Source organism: Episyrphus balteatus, chromosome 1, assembly GCF_945859705.1.
Source record: "Episyrphus balteatus chromosome 1, idEpiBalt1.1, whole genome shotgun sequence".
Taxonomy (NCBI): Eukaryota; Metazoa; Arthropoda; class Insecta; order Diptera; family Syrphidae; genus Episyrphus; species Episyrphus balteatus.
The window spans coordinates 17,332,770-17,349,919 of record NC_079134.1 but is presented as its reverse complement, the minus strand read 5'-3'; the positions used below and the strand labels follow the sequence as shown (position 1 = coordinate 17,349,919).

General features: G+C 29.3%; 1 protein-coding gene across 1 annotated transcript in view; it reads left to right on the top strand.

Moving 5' to 3' along the window:
• Positions 1-17,150, top strand: part of LOC129907400 (ras-GEF domain-containing family member 1B) — a 281,991-nt gene that overhangs the window by 177,046 nt on the left and 87,795 nt on the right. Inside the window, exon 10 of the mRNA XM_055983580.1 lies at positions 5,404-5,840. Coding sequence (XP_055839555.1) covers positions 5,404-5,840 — 437 coding nt within the window. The remainder of the gene's footprint in view (positions 1-5,403; positions 5,841-17,150) is intronic.

Here is a 17,150-nt window from a genome sequence, read left to right as displayed (position 1 = left end):
AAATAAATTGATTGGTACCCATAGTGAAAATATTTTAAATCTTACATTTAACAATTTTTTCTCTTGATCTTTTTATATATTCATAAAACTCAAATTTTAAAGAAATTTGAAGGATATAGGTTTGTAATGATATGATTTTGTTTTATTATTTTAATTATGTTAAATCTTCAAATTTTTCAAGTCTCTTAGCTTCTTCATTTAAAATAGGCTCTTAAAGTTTTTGCTCCATATTAAAGTTAAAGGTTCAAAGTAAAATGATGTAAATTGGTCATTGTCAAGAGAAATCAATTCAAACAAAAATTTAATTAAAATGTCAGGAATATTATACTCGGTATAAATACATGTAAATAATATTTTTTTTTTTGTATACACTATCAATAAATATAAACAGATAAAAATGATAAAATCAATTTTTGTTTTCCATAGGTAATTTAATTATAATTGTCTGTATGTGCTTAACTCTTTCATCAATATGTTTACATTTTTTTTTTGTATTTATGATGGATGTTTTTTCTGCAATCTAATTAAAATTTAATGCATTACTTCGTCCCATGATTTGTGGTTAAAAGTTCCAACGAATATAATTATTGACTAAGGAATATTCAGCAAACTCTCGTTCAAGCTTGAAATATATCACACATTTTCCCATCACGTTAGTTTTGTTTAAATCAAATATTTACACTTTAATAGAGGAGTAATTAAATCAATATGTTTAACATAATTGAATTTTTTTTTTGCTTATTCAGTTTAATATTATTCTGAAATCAAGAAACACATTTTTACAATTGAATAAACTTTATTATGTAACTTTTAAATGTTTTTTTAAATTTTACATTCTCAGAAAATTAAATTAATAGCTCTAATTAGTAGCAACGTATTTTTTTTATTGCAAAAAAAATTAAATTAAGTTTTCTTACATAATTTCAAATATGTTTTTTTAGTAAAAAAAAAAAAAATATTCAAAAAAAAATAGCGAGGGAAATGTTCAATATATTTTTTTTAAATATTTATATGCACTTTTGAACTAATTTAAATTTTTATAAATAAATCAGAAAAAAGGAGAAGTTTTAAAATTTTCCATAAGACTTACACACAAAAATCACATCTATTGGAGTTGACACCCTCTACAAAAGCAGCAGGACAAAATTTATTATGAGATCCTCTTTCTTCAAATTTTCCGTCATCGTAATGTAAAATTGATTCGTATCTTCAAAACAAAAGTTGACATAATACCTACCTATCTCTATCTTCAGTTGAAATTCAAACTTAATCATCGCACTTCAAAGAACAACACAAAATAAAAAAACATACCACTAAAAATATATAAAAAAAAAAAATGTAAGTGAATTATATTTCCACTTATAGACCAAACCAAACTCTATCAAGAAATCACTTCAAAATCGTAATAATACCCCACATTTTCACTTTGAAAGAACAAGGCTAAATTCAATAAACTTACAATCGAAGAGGAGAAATAAAAAGAAGAGATTTAAAAAAAAAAACCTATCTAAAGTGCAGAAAAGAAAATACAATAAAATCGTCCACTGTGACCAATCGAATGCAGGATAACAATGATTCTGTTGATTTCCGACAGGCAATGCAATTTTTTTTTTTTTCTTTTATTTTTTATTTCATTCATATTTACTTCAAGTCTATCTCCAGTATCAGTTGGAGTATATAGTTGTTGTAAGTTCAGGGATGACCTGCTCAGTGCCCATCAATAAAATTAATCGAATCACATGGTTACGCTAGTGATGAATGTATGAGAATTGAGGATTGCTTTCAACGAAGCGTGATTCAATCAATCCTTTCAACATCATCCAACAACACGTCGTTTCGTTGTAGTACGAGTAGGTATATCCTTGTTGTTGTCCTCGCTCAGTGATAAAAATGTGCACACTTAAATGAAACGGAATGGAAATAATAAAATAAAATACAAAACGAAACGAAACGAAAGAAAAAAACAAAGAGAAGAGAGATGCAAATGATTCCTCCTCGTCCTCGATTCCCTATTACTCGCTTCACTTGCATTTTATATACAACAAAAAAAAAATGAAATGCTTAAAGCCTAAATGATTTTATTCATTTTTTTTTTTTTTTTTGTGGTCAGAATTCTGAAAGGACTAGGCAAATGAGCAAACGATATAATTGAAAAGAATTCTCTTCTTTTTTTTTTTGTTTTTAAATTTGTTGTTGTATTATTATACTATTTTTCCATTCGATGCACTCATTGATTGAAAGTGTGTCCTAGAAAAAAAATTGAAACAATTTGCACAGAAGAGGAATCTCAATATAATATTTTTAATATTGCAATCTTCTTATTTGATTGATTGTGTTTTTTTGCAGGTAAATCAGTGAAATTGAAGGATTTTTTTACATTTACATATTTTTTTTTTTGGTAAACAATATTAAAACAATTGTACGAAATGAATATAAGTTATTTTCCGAACATGAAATGGATTTATAATAACCACCCCCTCTTGATTTTATATCATTCATCTCCTTAAAAAAAAATTTTTATTTGCCACTATTCCGTACTAGGTTGAACATGCCTTTTTAAAATTTAGTAGGTCCTTACCATAATAATTCGATGTTATCGCAGGATTAGTTAATATAGGTTAATGTCCTCTTTATATTTGTCAGAAAAGTAATTTTTCACTCCAATAAAAAACTTCGTAAAAGAAGTAAACCTCCAAAAAATCAGTTCTAAAAGAGGTTAGGAAAACTGAAATTAGAACTAAGACCTAAAATATTTTTGATTACATAAAGAATTGGACCAATTCTATTGAAATTATCAAATTTGTTTTATAAAATAAAACTATAACAAAAAAAGAGATTTTTATGTCACAAAAAAAAAAAACATTTTTAAATGTAAGCAAATATTGCAATCGTGGGATTCTGCTTTGTTTTTTTTCAGTACAAATTGGCTTACTGATATTTGTAGTGATCTTTAGATCTTTAAAAGATTAAAATAATAATACTGGTAATAATATTATAATTGCTGAGTTTTCTGGTTTTGAGTCTTCTTTTCAAGTTATTTCAAATATATCTTTCGACCTGTTGTATCAGTTCTGACACCACTTTTTAAAGAAGTCAGGTTTTAGTTTTTTAATAACACGATTTTTGCATCTAAACTCAAGGGTTTCAACCCTTTTTTTGCTTGGTTTACGAGATATATTCAAAAAACCAAAAAGGGGGCTTTTGTACCAGTATCTTCAGTTTCCACAATCTCATTTAATAGCACTCCGCGGTTTTATTTTCTCTTATAACCCATTGAACGATTTCTGCAATAAAAATCCGTGAACGTCTAAGTTCCTTTCTATTCGACATAATGATTATCAATATAACTCAAGAAAAACCCTTTTCAATCAAACATTTTTTTTTTTTTTGTTTAGATTCAAAGAAATTGTTAGTTTTTTTTTTTTTTTTTTAAGTTCTAATTGGTCAGATACTCAGGGTGTATCATATTCAAGAATTAATTTACACTTAAAAGCAATTATATTATATTTTAATTCTGATGAATACAAAAGAAAAAACAGTTGGGTCACTGAGGTGTATGCGTAACTTTTTTTCCTACAGTAAATCTGAAATAGTTAGTGAAAAAATGCTAACCTTGACCAATAAATTGAATTGATGTTGTTTAATCATTTTTCAATCTAAATTATTTTCATAAATAGTTTTTGAAAATGAGTATGTGTTCTTTAAAAGCTTATGAAAATAAAGAGGTGCTTGTAAAAGAGAGTTGTATTTAAAGACCAAAAAATGTTCTATGAAAAAATAAACTAAAACGCTCACCCAAGGTAATCGAAAATATTGTATCATCTCTGAGAAAAGAGCGAAATTATAAAAAAATATAAAGCCTTTTGCCACTTTCATCCTTTATGAGTTTCAATTTAAATTGAAAAAAAGGTTTTTCTAATTTTTTTTTAATTTTTTATTTACATATAAATATATTTAATTAAAAAATCTCTCTCGGACTTACTTAATCAACTTTATAGACTTCAACTTTTTGCAATTTAACTGTAAATCAAGAGTACAACCTTTGGATGGAAAAATGAAAGAATTCAAAAAAAGTCTTATTCCAAGAAATCTCTTCATAAAACTACCAAGGCACTATTAAAAAATTCCATTTAATTCCATTTAATGTAAAGAAACTATGATTTTTTCTCTGCTTTAATCAATAATTCATACCCTTAAGTAGCTGTAGCATATTTTACTGGATTTTTATGCAACCAAGATTAATAATAATATCTTCCATGTTTAAGCTTTAACCAGTTCTGACTTAGTTTGTAAATAATAAAAAAAAAGAGATGTGAGATAAAAGCATTAAGAAAACAACATCATCTGCAAAAATTATAATGAAGACTATATTCTCCCTATCCTCATTACTCACCCTCATAGCAATTAATATTTCTTGCAAAAAAAGTAATCTTAACGCAGTAGAAATTCTGATGTATACTTTTTTTGTATCAACAAAAAAAAAAAAAAAAACCAGAACCACAGAAGAAATAGCTTAAATTTATCTTGCTAAACTATCCTTTTTTTTATTCATAAAGGACATTCAAACTCCTCTCCTTTTATTTATTTATCTGTCTGGAATATAGATAATTATTTTTGTTAAACGACTAGAATGAGAATTCAAATCTTTTATGAATCTTCTTAATAAATTTGAAATTTCGTCCTTATTGGTTTTGTGTATATTTGCCAGGTACCTATATCATTGGGGAGGGATTTAACACACCAATCACCATAACGACAAGAAATAATATAATTTCAATGTATATAACCCCCCTATGCCCCATTTTACTCTGCTCGATGGATTTCAAGGCATTTAGCATGTCATAAAATCTGATTTACAATTTCCATTAAGGATTTATTATCCTCAATCTATGTAACAATTGGAATAGGATTCCTCCTTCCATTGCTCTACTCTGTTGTATAGGTTGTAACTGAGTATACATAAGGTAATGGCAAAGCCATATCCTGTCGAAAGAGCACAATACCCTTACACAATACAACACACATATCCTGTGCGATTCTGCTTATCACAAGAATTGAATTCTATCCCCAAAAAAATGGAAGAAAAAAATGAGGAAAAAAAATGACAGGGCTTCTTTTCAACACCATTACTCTCACTCACCAATATGGTATCCAATCCTTGTTACTGTAATGTCCTTGTATTCCTTTTTTTTTTATTTTTTTTTTTTTGTGGTCGACATGGATGTGTACGGTTTGTGGGTGTTTTTTTTTTTTTCGTCTTCTCGTCTGTTTATTGTTGTTGCCTACATTTGTAGATTTTCTTGTTCTCTTTCTTGGTATAATGGAAATTGGAATATCATCAACGACCTGTGCTGCTGGATATATATACGCCATCAACAACAACCATCCCAATGATATGTTTAGTGGAGTAAGTTATCATCGACATGCCAGCAATTGGATTGTATGCAACGACATGCCGAAGGATATGGGGATTTGTGGACAAAACAAGCAATCGTCTTAAATGAAAACCAAAAGACTGATCATAGTACGACGGTTGTGGTGGTGGTATCATCCACATCTACAACAGCGGCGACATCATCGTCAACGACAACGGTAACAGGAGCAACAACGACATCGTCGACGACGACGACGACAATGATGACAACGCCACCGCTACCGCCGCCACTGCCACAACTGCCGGTGCCACCAACAGCAGCAACGTTAGTGACAACAACATCGACGACACTGTCATCGTCATCGTCGGAGAAAAAACCAACGAAACCAAACGATTGGGTGGTCATACCCGTGTTTGCTGATATTGTTAAGCTGGCTATATCAGGACGTGAGGATTGCCTCCAGAGGTAAGTCCAAAACCAAACTTCTATATATACTCTTACAACTACATACATATAGACTGCTGTTATTTGTAGCCTTAATTTGATTTTTGCTTCTTTTGTTGTTGTGATGATGGGGGGGGGTTTGGGGTTGAGTCGTCGGTTGGTGGGTTTGAGATTTGAGAGTTGATTTCGCCTTAACCGAGAAACCATAAAAAAGCGTTTTCTTTCCATTGACGAAGGAAAAAATTGACATTTAAGATTAAAATTTTTTTGATGGTGGTTATTTTTTTTCTGATTTGACAATCTTTGAAAATCCAAAATCATGGTAACAGAGCAGAAAATATACAACAAAAAAAAATAGAAACACGAAACAGAAACATGATTTTGATTAAGATTATTTGCATTCTATGGTAGCTATGAAATTTTATATTAATGTTTCCAAATGCAGAAGGTTAAAAAACGATTGAATTTAAAAAAAAAATTACAATGAGATTGACATTTTGTGTGGGATGAACAATTTTCTGACAAGGTAACAGAAGACTTAAATGGAATTTGAATGAATAATCCAGTTCGTGTAAAGGAATTTAATTTAATTCAGTTTCCTTGAAATAGATATTGTAACAACCGACCTATCAACCAATTGGATTTTTATTTTCAATGTAATATTTCTTTTAATAAATTTGAGTTTTACAATGAACTGGTTTCTATTGGAAAATGTCTGTGAACATTATTCGCAGTTCTATTTTTAGATAAAAATTAGTATGACTTCATTTAAACATTGTTGAAGTTGGTATTGATGAAATTTAATCTACAAAAAATGGCAATATCTCGGAACCGTAATGATTAATTTTTTTTTTTTTTATAATGAGCACGCACTAAAGGGGTTTTGGGTACCCTTAATATGTATATATACACAGTACGAGCTTTAGGAAAGGAGGAAGGGATGTAAAAGGAGATACCGATGCACATTGGTTTTAAAGTTCTGAACATTAAAATGGGAGGGAAAAACTGAGGCGGGTAATGCATTCCACATTCTAGTAGTACGACTAAAGAAAGAATCTCTGAATTTGACGGTACGTCCGAAGTTGGGCTCAAGTGTAAACTGATGGGCATTCCTTGAAGTACGAGTATTACGGTTGAATTGTTTAAGGGGAGGAATGCAGCTAGCTATTTCATTAGAACATTTTTTAAAAAAGTACCTATAAAATAAGGACAGGCATGATACATTCCGGCGGTGCTCAAGAGGTGGGATTGTATCAGTAATGAACCTATCACCTATCATATAAAAGCTCTATTTTGAATTCTATCCAAATAACTCAAGTGGGTCTTAGGAGCACCTGCCCAGATATGGGAATTATACTCGAGCTTTGGACGAATATATGCTTTATAGATTATAGCCAGATCAGAAGGGGTGAAATATTTTTTACATCTTCGGAGGAAACCTAAGCATTTCGCAGAGTTTTTGGCTACATCGAATATGTGCTCATTCCACAAAAGGTGGACATACCTAGAATCGAAAGCTGATCAGTTTCCTCGATGCAAGTACCACTCATGGATAGTGGCAAAGGGGGAAGGTTTCGTTTTAATGATAGTAAGCAGCATTGTGTTTTAGAAGCATTAAATTCTACGCTGTTTCTTATTCCCCATTGGACAATGCATTCGAGATCAGAATTTAATGAGCTTATCATATTTTGCCGTTGGAGTTCCACATCCGAATGACATGGGTGTGAATCTTCAAACGAATATGAAAAGCTGAGGGTACTATCATCTGCGAAACAATTTAATGGATAAGAAGTTTCCGAGAGCAAATCATTAATGAAAATGAGAAAGAGAGAAGGAGACAATACGGAGCCCTGGGGCACACCAGCGTTTATATTATGGGTTTCAGACTTGAATCCATCCAAAACGACTTGAATTGAACGGTTCGAAAGGTAATTTCTAATCCAACGAAGAAGAGATTCATCAATACCGAATGCAAGCATTTTCGATAAGAGAGCTTGATGCCAAACTCTATCAAATGCCTTTGAAATATCAAGCGCAACAATCTTACTTTCTCCAAAACGATGTAAAGATCCAGTGGATCTATTGCTACGAAAGCCATACTGCCGGTCATTAAGAAGCTTCCATTCTTCAAGATATTTCTTAAGCTGAATAATAAATAGTTTCTATTTTCATCATTCTTTTTTAAAACATTGGTAATTTAAAATATTATCAGCTTAGTGAACAAAAAAAAATTCTCACTGCTGCCGTAGTTTATTTTAGATGCAAATTTAAATTTTGTTGAAAATACAAATTTTTATTTTCAAAAAAAAAGGTTTCATAAAGTCAAAACTGTAACTATCTCTTGAAGTTAAAAAAATTCAGGAAACAGTGAAGTTGAATTAGTACAAAATGTGTCCATTTAATTTAAATCGAACTCAAGATATATGATAATATGATGACGAACTATAATAAAAATGTATTTCTCAAAAAAATATTTTTGGACGTTTTTAATGGTAGTGGCCATAGAACCGTTTTTTGGTTTCCGACTTTCTCGTAAAATATCAAACCGATTTCAACTTTTTTTGAAAAAAAAAACTACTAATCAAAACAAATTTTAAAAAAAATATTTTTGGATTAGGTATAAAAAAAATTTCAAATTTTGTTTTAGCAAAATCAATAATTTCAATACGAATAAAAGAATTTTCTGGCAATTTTACGTAAAACGTCATACAAATTTTTTTCATAAAGGTTGCTATACAAGTGACATACTCTGTTTGGAGTTTAAAACAATTTAAAAAAGTGATTTTGATTCCTTCAAAGAAAAAAAAGCACCTAATATTAAGTGGACTTTGCCAAGATGACCTCCATTTTAAATAAAGTGGAAATTCAATGAATTTAACATGAAAATCTTCTTATAAACACATCAATAAGAAGATTTCATTTAAATTAAGTGGATTTCTGCTTCATTTAAGACGGAAGTCATCTTGGCAAAAAAAACCATGCATTTTAGGTGATCTTCGTCCAACACAGTCATGCATTTTATTTTTAAAAATCATCAATTAAATTTCGACCAATTTTTCAATAGTCAGATAAACCTCAGATAGAGCTTATTCCTAGGAATAAAAGTTTTTTTTATATTAACATTTATTCTTCTGATAGTCTAACTGACGATTGAAAAATCAGGGCTAAAAAGTCAAATGAAATCTTTTAAATAAAAATAAATTATTTTTGCGTTTTTTTTTTTTCAATTTAATAAAATTTTAAAAATATATATACACTAGCTGACCCGGCAGACTTCGTTCCGCCATTTTTTGTATTTATTTTTAATTTTCGACTCTATAATTAGTTAACATTTTAAATGAAAAAGGGAATCAAAACTTGAAAAGTTCGTAAAATGAGTTTAAAAATATTCACTTTTAAACTTTTAGCAAAAGTGGCCTATGTAAAAATGGCCTTTGTTAAAAACGGCCAAAAAACTTGGGACAAAAAAACTTGTTTTTCCCGTTATTCGGTCAAAAATCATTTTAAAATTTAAAAATTTGTAAATGCTTGCGTATGACTAAAGCCTATATTTCCTATAAGCTTGAGATTTTTTGGAGGCTTATAAAAATTACAAAAAAATTAAAAACTACTCAAAAATGTCCCTAAAAATTAGTTGTTTTTCAAAAATTCAAATTTCAAAATCCAGGGCCTATGAAAAAAATCTAAATAAGACGCCTAAATTTTTTTCTTAGTATTTTTCCAATCGTGTAACTAAAGTTTCCGTAAAAAATTTTCCCTACCTTTAATAAGCCTTTTGTCGAAGTTCTACCAGATGTTTTCACTGAACAAAAACCTTCACAACTTAGTTTTGAAATTTTTTAGAATTTTTGCAATACCTTTTTCAACCTAACAATAAATTTATCTTTCATTTAAAAAAAAATTCAACTCTCTACAACTTACCGTTTAGAAAATAGCCTCTATTTTCAATGTCGTGTTACAGCTATTTAACCTATAAAATCATTAATTTTTTGGCCTAAAACCTTCTCCTCTAATACCTCTTTGATTAAAAAAACAATTAAGAAAATAAGTCAGCCGGTGTGACCGGTTACCGAACGTACACGTTCACAAAACCAAACTTTAATATATATAATAGATATGTATTTTGAAAATATTTGGATTTTTTTTAAGTCAATTTTATTTAGTTTTAGTTTAAGGTTTTTATTTTTTCTTTAAAAACATTGTTTGAAAAAATAATATTTTTAAAGAAAATGAAAATATTTTTGTTTTAATTTTGTCTTAATTTTCTAGTTCCTACATAAAAGAAATTTGAATGTGTCTTTTATTGATGAATGATTTTTATTTAAAATACAAAAAAAAAAAATAATAATCATTTCATCACAGGGTCTTTTTAGCTTTATCCAAAATGACCGTGATGTGCCGATGCCGGGATCTCATGATTTAATGATGCTCATTTGTATTGTCCAATATGTGATCGCAAACTGCCGATTTTCCTAGTGACAAAGATCATTAAATAGATGAAGGATTAAAGGTGGCATCGATGCATAATAGAATAGAATTTCACAGCACAGAATTCATAATACAAAAGCAATACCCAATATTACCACTTTATAACGATGGTCACTATGGCGTATACGTATTTTCATCATATAAAAAAAATTGTTTTTCAACTTGATTTTTTTCAACTTGCTATTTTCCAATCAACTAATATAATGTAGTAAGTTTTGAAAAGTAAATATAAATAAAATTCTTCGATAACTAAGTAGGCTATTGATTATGTCATTTAGAAAGGAACTAAGACGTTCACGGGTTTTTATTGCAGGAATCGTTCAATGGGTTATAAAAGAACATAAAACCGCGGAGTGCTATTAAATGAGAGGGTGGAAACTGAAGATAGGGGTGTAAAAGCCCCCTTTTTGGTTTTTTCAATATATCTCGTAAACCGAGCAAAATTTTAGTATATTGCTCTCAAAACTTTTTGTAGAGAATTAAATTTCCTATTAGAATAATGTTTTTTTAAAAATTGAAAAAAAAAATTTCCATACCAAAATAGTCGAAACCATTATAAAAAAAATATCAAAAAAATCGATTTTTTGAGTTTTTTTGCTTTTTTGGTTGTACATTTTTTTTGGGTTGAGATAGACATAAACATTGCTCCAAAGAAAAAAAGAAAATTAAATTTCCTTTAAAACCCTGTACTCACTAAATTTTTTCATTGAAAATTAACCGAAGTATGGCCATTTTAATCTATCTTTTTTTCGCATTTTTAGTTTTACTCAAGTAAAACAGAAACATTTGAGGGGAAAGTACGATAACTTAAGCACCAAGAACTGATAATGAGATTTTGTAGAGGGGTTAAATACAATCATTGTTTACTATGGGAGGGGGGGTCTATGTCCCCCCTTTTGGCGGGAGGGGCAATTTTCTAAAAAAAAATACTTAAAATAAAAAAAAATTATTAAAAAACAACGGCAACACTCACAGTTTTGATTGATACTTTTTTCAAAAGCTAGAATTATAAACTTAATATTAATTTTAAAATGAAGTTATTTTAATCAATTGTTTTTGAAATACCCGATTTCAAAGTCAAAACTTGTGAAAAAAAAGTTTAAAAAGCACATTGAGTACAATTTTCACAAAGACTGTGGACTTCAATACGAAATTGATCGACAAAGTAAACTGCCTTAATTGATTTCTTATCAAATCATGAAAATCATAATGTTCTTATGCCTTCTACTTTTTGAGAAAATTAAAAAATAGACAAAATACTTTCATTATTGGAATCACTCGTTTATTTCAAAAACAACTGATTAAAATAACTTCATTTTAAAATTAATATTAAGTTTATAATTCCAGGCTTTGAAAAAAGTATCAATCAAAACTGTGAGTGTTGCCGTTGTTTTTTTAATAATTTTTTTTTATTTTAAGTATTTTTTTTAGAAAATTGCCCCTCCCGCCAAAAGGGGGGACATAGACCCCCCCCTCCCATAGTAAACAATGATTGTATTTAACCCCTCTACAAAATCTCATTATCAGTTCTTGGTGCTTAAGTTATCGTACTTTCCCCTCAAATGTTTCTGTTTTACTTGAGTAAAACTAAAAATGCGAAAAAAAGATAGATTAAAATGGCCATACTTCGGTTAATTTTCAATGAAAAAATTTAGTGAGTACAGGGTTTTAAAGGAAATTTAATTTTCTTTTTTTCTTTGGAGCAATGTTTATGTCTATCTCAACCCAAAAAAAATGTACAACCAAAAAAGCAAAAAAACTCAAAAAATCGATTTTTTTGATATTTTTTTTATAATGGTTTCGACTATTTTGGTATGGAAATTTTTTTTTTCAATTTTTAAAAAAACATTATTCTAATAGGAAATTTAATTCTCTACAAAAAGTTTTGAGAGCAATATACTAAAATTTTGCTCGGTTTACGAGATATATTGAAAAAACCAAAAAGGGGGCTTTAACACCCCTATCTTCAGTTTCCACCCTCTCATTTAATAGCACTCTGCGGTTTTATGTTCTTTTATAATACATTGAACGATTCCTGCAATAAAAACCCGTGAACGTCTTAGTTCCTTATTGCCCTGTTTTTTTCGACATAATCAATAGCCTATAAGTAAGAGCAATGATAGTTAAAGATTTAACATAAGGAATACAAAATTATGATTAATTATGTACTTTTGATAGCGAAAAGTTAAGATTTTTCTTATTGCGTTGCTTTAAAGTTCCATTTCCTGCTAACTTCTACTAAAAAAATACCTGATCTGAACTAATACCAAATAATCTTCTTTTCTTTTTCTGTTTAAAAAGAAAACACTTATTATATAAAAAATATTCTTTATAGCAAAATAGTTTAACACCTTTTATTACCTTCAATATTCTTTCTTCTTTTTTTACACTGTTCTTTGCATAAAACTAAACTAATTATAAGTTTGTTTTCTGTTTAAGACTTTTTCCTCGAAACGCAAACTTGAGATGCTCACATACATTAATGCAATTTTCTTCTTTTATTATAGCAGTGGTGTCTCCTTTTCTTTTATCGATACTATTTTTTGTATCTAATTAGTATCTCCTTTCTTGTAAAGAATATTAAACTCATTCTTATAAAAACAAACTACTACAAAAAGTTTATTTATTTGAAGGTGTGTTTACTGTTTTATTAAAATTTTTTTGTACTAGATTTCCATTCATATAACTGGCCATCACTACATTGAAGTTCAATCACAATTATACTAAATGAATATTTGAGCAACTTCCTTTGATATGGAAAATAGAAGTTTGGATTTACTTGTACGATGACGCTGGAAAAATTCACTTCAATGTAAATCATGCTCCAGTATTGACGTTGTTTAGCTTTTATTGTTCGCTTCACTTGTACATTTTGCTAGCCCAAAGATTTTCACTCCTCATCGTCGATGCAATTCCTGTTTCCTTCCCCTTCAATCCCGATGGCTGTTAACTTTTTTCTGTAAAGAAAGCAAAACATAGCAAACTCGAAGAAACTCCAGAGTATTTTTAATCCTTGTTGATAAGGAAAACACCATTGTGCACTTTCGTAAATCACAGAACCTTCACTAATGCCAAGAATGCACTAACACAGGGTGTTCAATTCCACTACACTCTTGTGATGATGATGAAATATAAGTACGTATAACTCTCTTTCTCTAAAGCTAACAAAACGAAAAACAGAATATTCCGTTGAATGCAGAAAATGAAAAAAAGAAAAAGTTTATTTGAAAAAAGTTTTACAAGGGAAAAAAGTGGTATGCGCATGGGATAAATGATGGCAGGTGTTTTCTGTTTTCTGTTGGATGGCAAGCATTAGATTTCAATATTTTATATGTGTGTGTAGGGCTTAAGGTACATAAATCAGCAAGAATAATACCTGAGATGCTCATTAAGAAAGAAAAATGTGTGAGAAAATATCTTTGAATAGGCAAAAACGAAGGATCCGATGGAATGGGATGGGAAAATTGTAGATTCAACAAAAAGTGTGTTGGAGTCTTTTGTTTTTTTGTCAATATCAAAAGGAGATGGAGATGTTCTTGTTTGTATGATTAATGAAATATTCAAACAGAAATAATAATTAAAGGGATCTGTTTGTAAAAAAAAATGTTAATTACTTGTTCAATCAAGGAGGAAGAACTCAAACAAAATTTTTTATAAGGATTTTGATGAACTTTGACCTAAGGTAAGGTAAGATTTTACTGCCCCTCAACGAGAGTTCCTATTAATATATGACAATCTTTTTATGATAAAAAAAAATTGTAATATGGGTCATTAATAAACTCCTACTATTGTTTCTATTAAAGTTCTCTACACGGAATTATTGATGAAGACTTGATGAAAAGCAAACTCTTTAAGTCCATTCCAATCCAATAACGGACTTTTTTTAATGAGAAATTTACAAAATGAAGAGCGAATGGCGTCTTCATTTAAGATGCGACTTTTTGAATGAGAAATTTACAAAGTAAAAAGAAAGCTCAAGTGGAATAAAAAGTCTTCATTGAAGATACGACTCTTTGAATAAGAAATTTACACTATAAAAAGTATGTCCAAATGAAGTAAAAAGTCTTCATTGAAAATGCGACTTTTTGAATGAGAAATTAACGAAGTAAAAAAGTATGTCCAAATGAAGTAAAAAGTCTTCATTGAAAATGCGACATTTTGAATGAGAAATTAACGAAGTCAAATTTTATGTCCAAATGGAGTAAAAAGTTTTCATTGAAAATGCGACTTTTTGAATGAGAAATTAACGAATTAAAAAGAATGTCCAAATGGAGTAAAAAGTCTTCATTGAAAATGCGACTTTTCGAATGAGAAATTTACACAGTAAAAAGTATGAATAAGTGGAATAAAACGTCTTCATTGAAGATACGATTTTTTAATGAGAAATTAAAACAAATTAAAAAGTATGTCCATTGGAGAAAATGTCTTCATTGACAATGCGACTTTTTGAATGAGAAATTTACGAAAGAAAAATAATGCCTAAATGGAGTAAATAGCCTTTATTGAAGATGCTACTTTTTCAATGAGAAATTTACACTGTAAAAAGTACGCCCAAATGGAGTAAAAAGGCTTCATTGATGTGACTTTTTGAATGAGAAATTAACACAGTAGAAAAAATTCCCAAATGGAGTAAAAATTCTTCATTGAAGATGCGATTTTTTGAATGTGAAATTTAAAAATTTAAAAAGTATTCCCAAATGTAGTAAAAAGTCTCCATTGAAGATTCAACTTTCTGAATGAGAAATTTAATTAAATTAGACAAAATCTAACTATCGACCAAGAATCTGATAAACATCATCAAAGAACACCAAATTGAGCTTATGGCAACCCAGAGTCTAATCTTCTTTCAAAAAAAAGAAAAAAGTTCAAAATAAATTCCATTAACTGATTTTCCATTAAATCTGTCCGCGCTAAAATTAATATTATAATCATCAGTCAATGGAAGTGCGGTCAATCTGCCACAAATTTGCAACCTACACAGAAATCTTTTCAATAGAATTTGAATATTAAACCTTAATTGAAAATATATAAACCATTATAGCTACCGATATTTTGATATAGAATGAAATGCAATTACTTTACATAATAATGTTCTAATGGTAAGCCGCGTAAATAAACGCATTTTCTAGCTCAAATCTGATTATTGGTTATCCACAAAATAGAACCTAATCGATGATGATGATGATGATGATGATGGCGTATTCAATAAAATATAAAATTGAGAAGAAAGAAAAAAATGTTTATTTCAGTTTAGCCGAACAAATTTACTCATTTTATTGAATCCTAACCTCAAAATGGAAAGATTCGTTAACGTGGATTGGATATATCCCAACCAACGGCAACGGTCGTAAAAAAAACCCTTGGTCACTTACTGTGAACAATGCTTTTAAATTAATGAAAATGCTTTCGCTTTGTTGTGGTTAAGGAATGTATCTCTAAAGGAGGCAAGACAAGAACTGTAGTTGTGCCAAGTACAGAATAGTAAAAGTAGCCTAAGAGAACAATGCAACAACATCAGGATACAGGAACCGCAAAACAAACATTAGTCGTCGTTGTTGTCGTCGTCGTCGTCGTCATTGGACGTCTAACAATCAGCAACGTCCGTCGTCAACGTTCGTGGCATCGTAAAGCTTCTTATATTCAAGGATCAATCAAAATCTAATTTTACAGACTTCATTCCAATTCACCATCAGGACCTGCTCTCTGATGATGGGAAGGATAATGGTGGTTGCTGGTTGGGGGTATTCTGTCAGGCCAGAACTAACTTTTGAATCAATAGTGGAGGTATTAGGGTACGCCTTTGGGTAACGAATATATACAGATACCTCTACAATGTGTATTCAATATTTGATCAATCGGACAAATGGATGAAGCCAATCAGGCGTGTTTGACATCTTATACGTCTCGTCTATCGTTATCGGGAATCAGGACACCAGACACATTCGAAGGACATGAAAATTTGCTATCGGTTCATTCTCTAAAGTAATGTTTGAATGAAAAAAGAAACACATTTTTTTTGTTTTGTTGTTGTTTTTTTATCGATTTCGATTTTTTGTTTCCTTTTCTTTTCATCATTGTATAAAAAAAAAAAAAACAGATGGCACAGTTATTGTTTTCTTTTATTATCTTTTTTTTTTTCTTTTGTCAAATTATGATAAAAAATGAAATGAAGAAATAAACATAAAAGAAAATAAAAATTCAGACAATTTTTTTTGATTGCAAAACGAAAGAATGGACACACAATTTACGAGAGAGTCGATAATAAGTCGTAAAATATTTATATTGTATCGAGACATATTGGAAACGGTTGTTGTTCGTTCGTATTTTTCACATAAATCGTATTTAAACAGCTTGGCAGAATGTTTTCATTTTCAGTGAGAGCTGATTTTGGTAGTATTTTGAGTGAAGAATTGAAAATAGTGCCAAAAAAAAAATTACTAGTAAATTAAATTTCCTATATTGTCGAAACAACATAAGTGAAATTTTAATTTTTTCTTATAGAAGAGACAAAAAACACTGTATTGTCCATGAATTGACGGAATTTACAACAAAAAAGCTATTTATGTCTTCATAACAAAAATATGCATAAATTTGAAATATCTTAAAAATAAGAAATTGCATTCTTATTAGTAACTGTATCACTTTTTATCTTCCTTTTTTACATTGTATTTTGTATTTATTTATATATTAAAAATATTTATAAGTGAAAAGTTTTAGGACTTTAACCATCTTAAACTATCAGTGCAATACATACATATTCTCTTAGAAAAGCTTAAATTTAAGAATTTTTATTCCATAAGTTATTAGGCTATTAGATAACAACATTGAATTTTTCAATCAAGA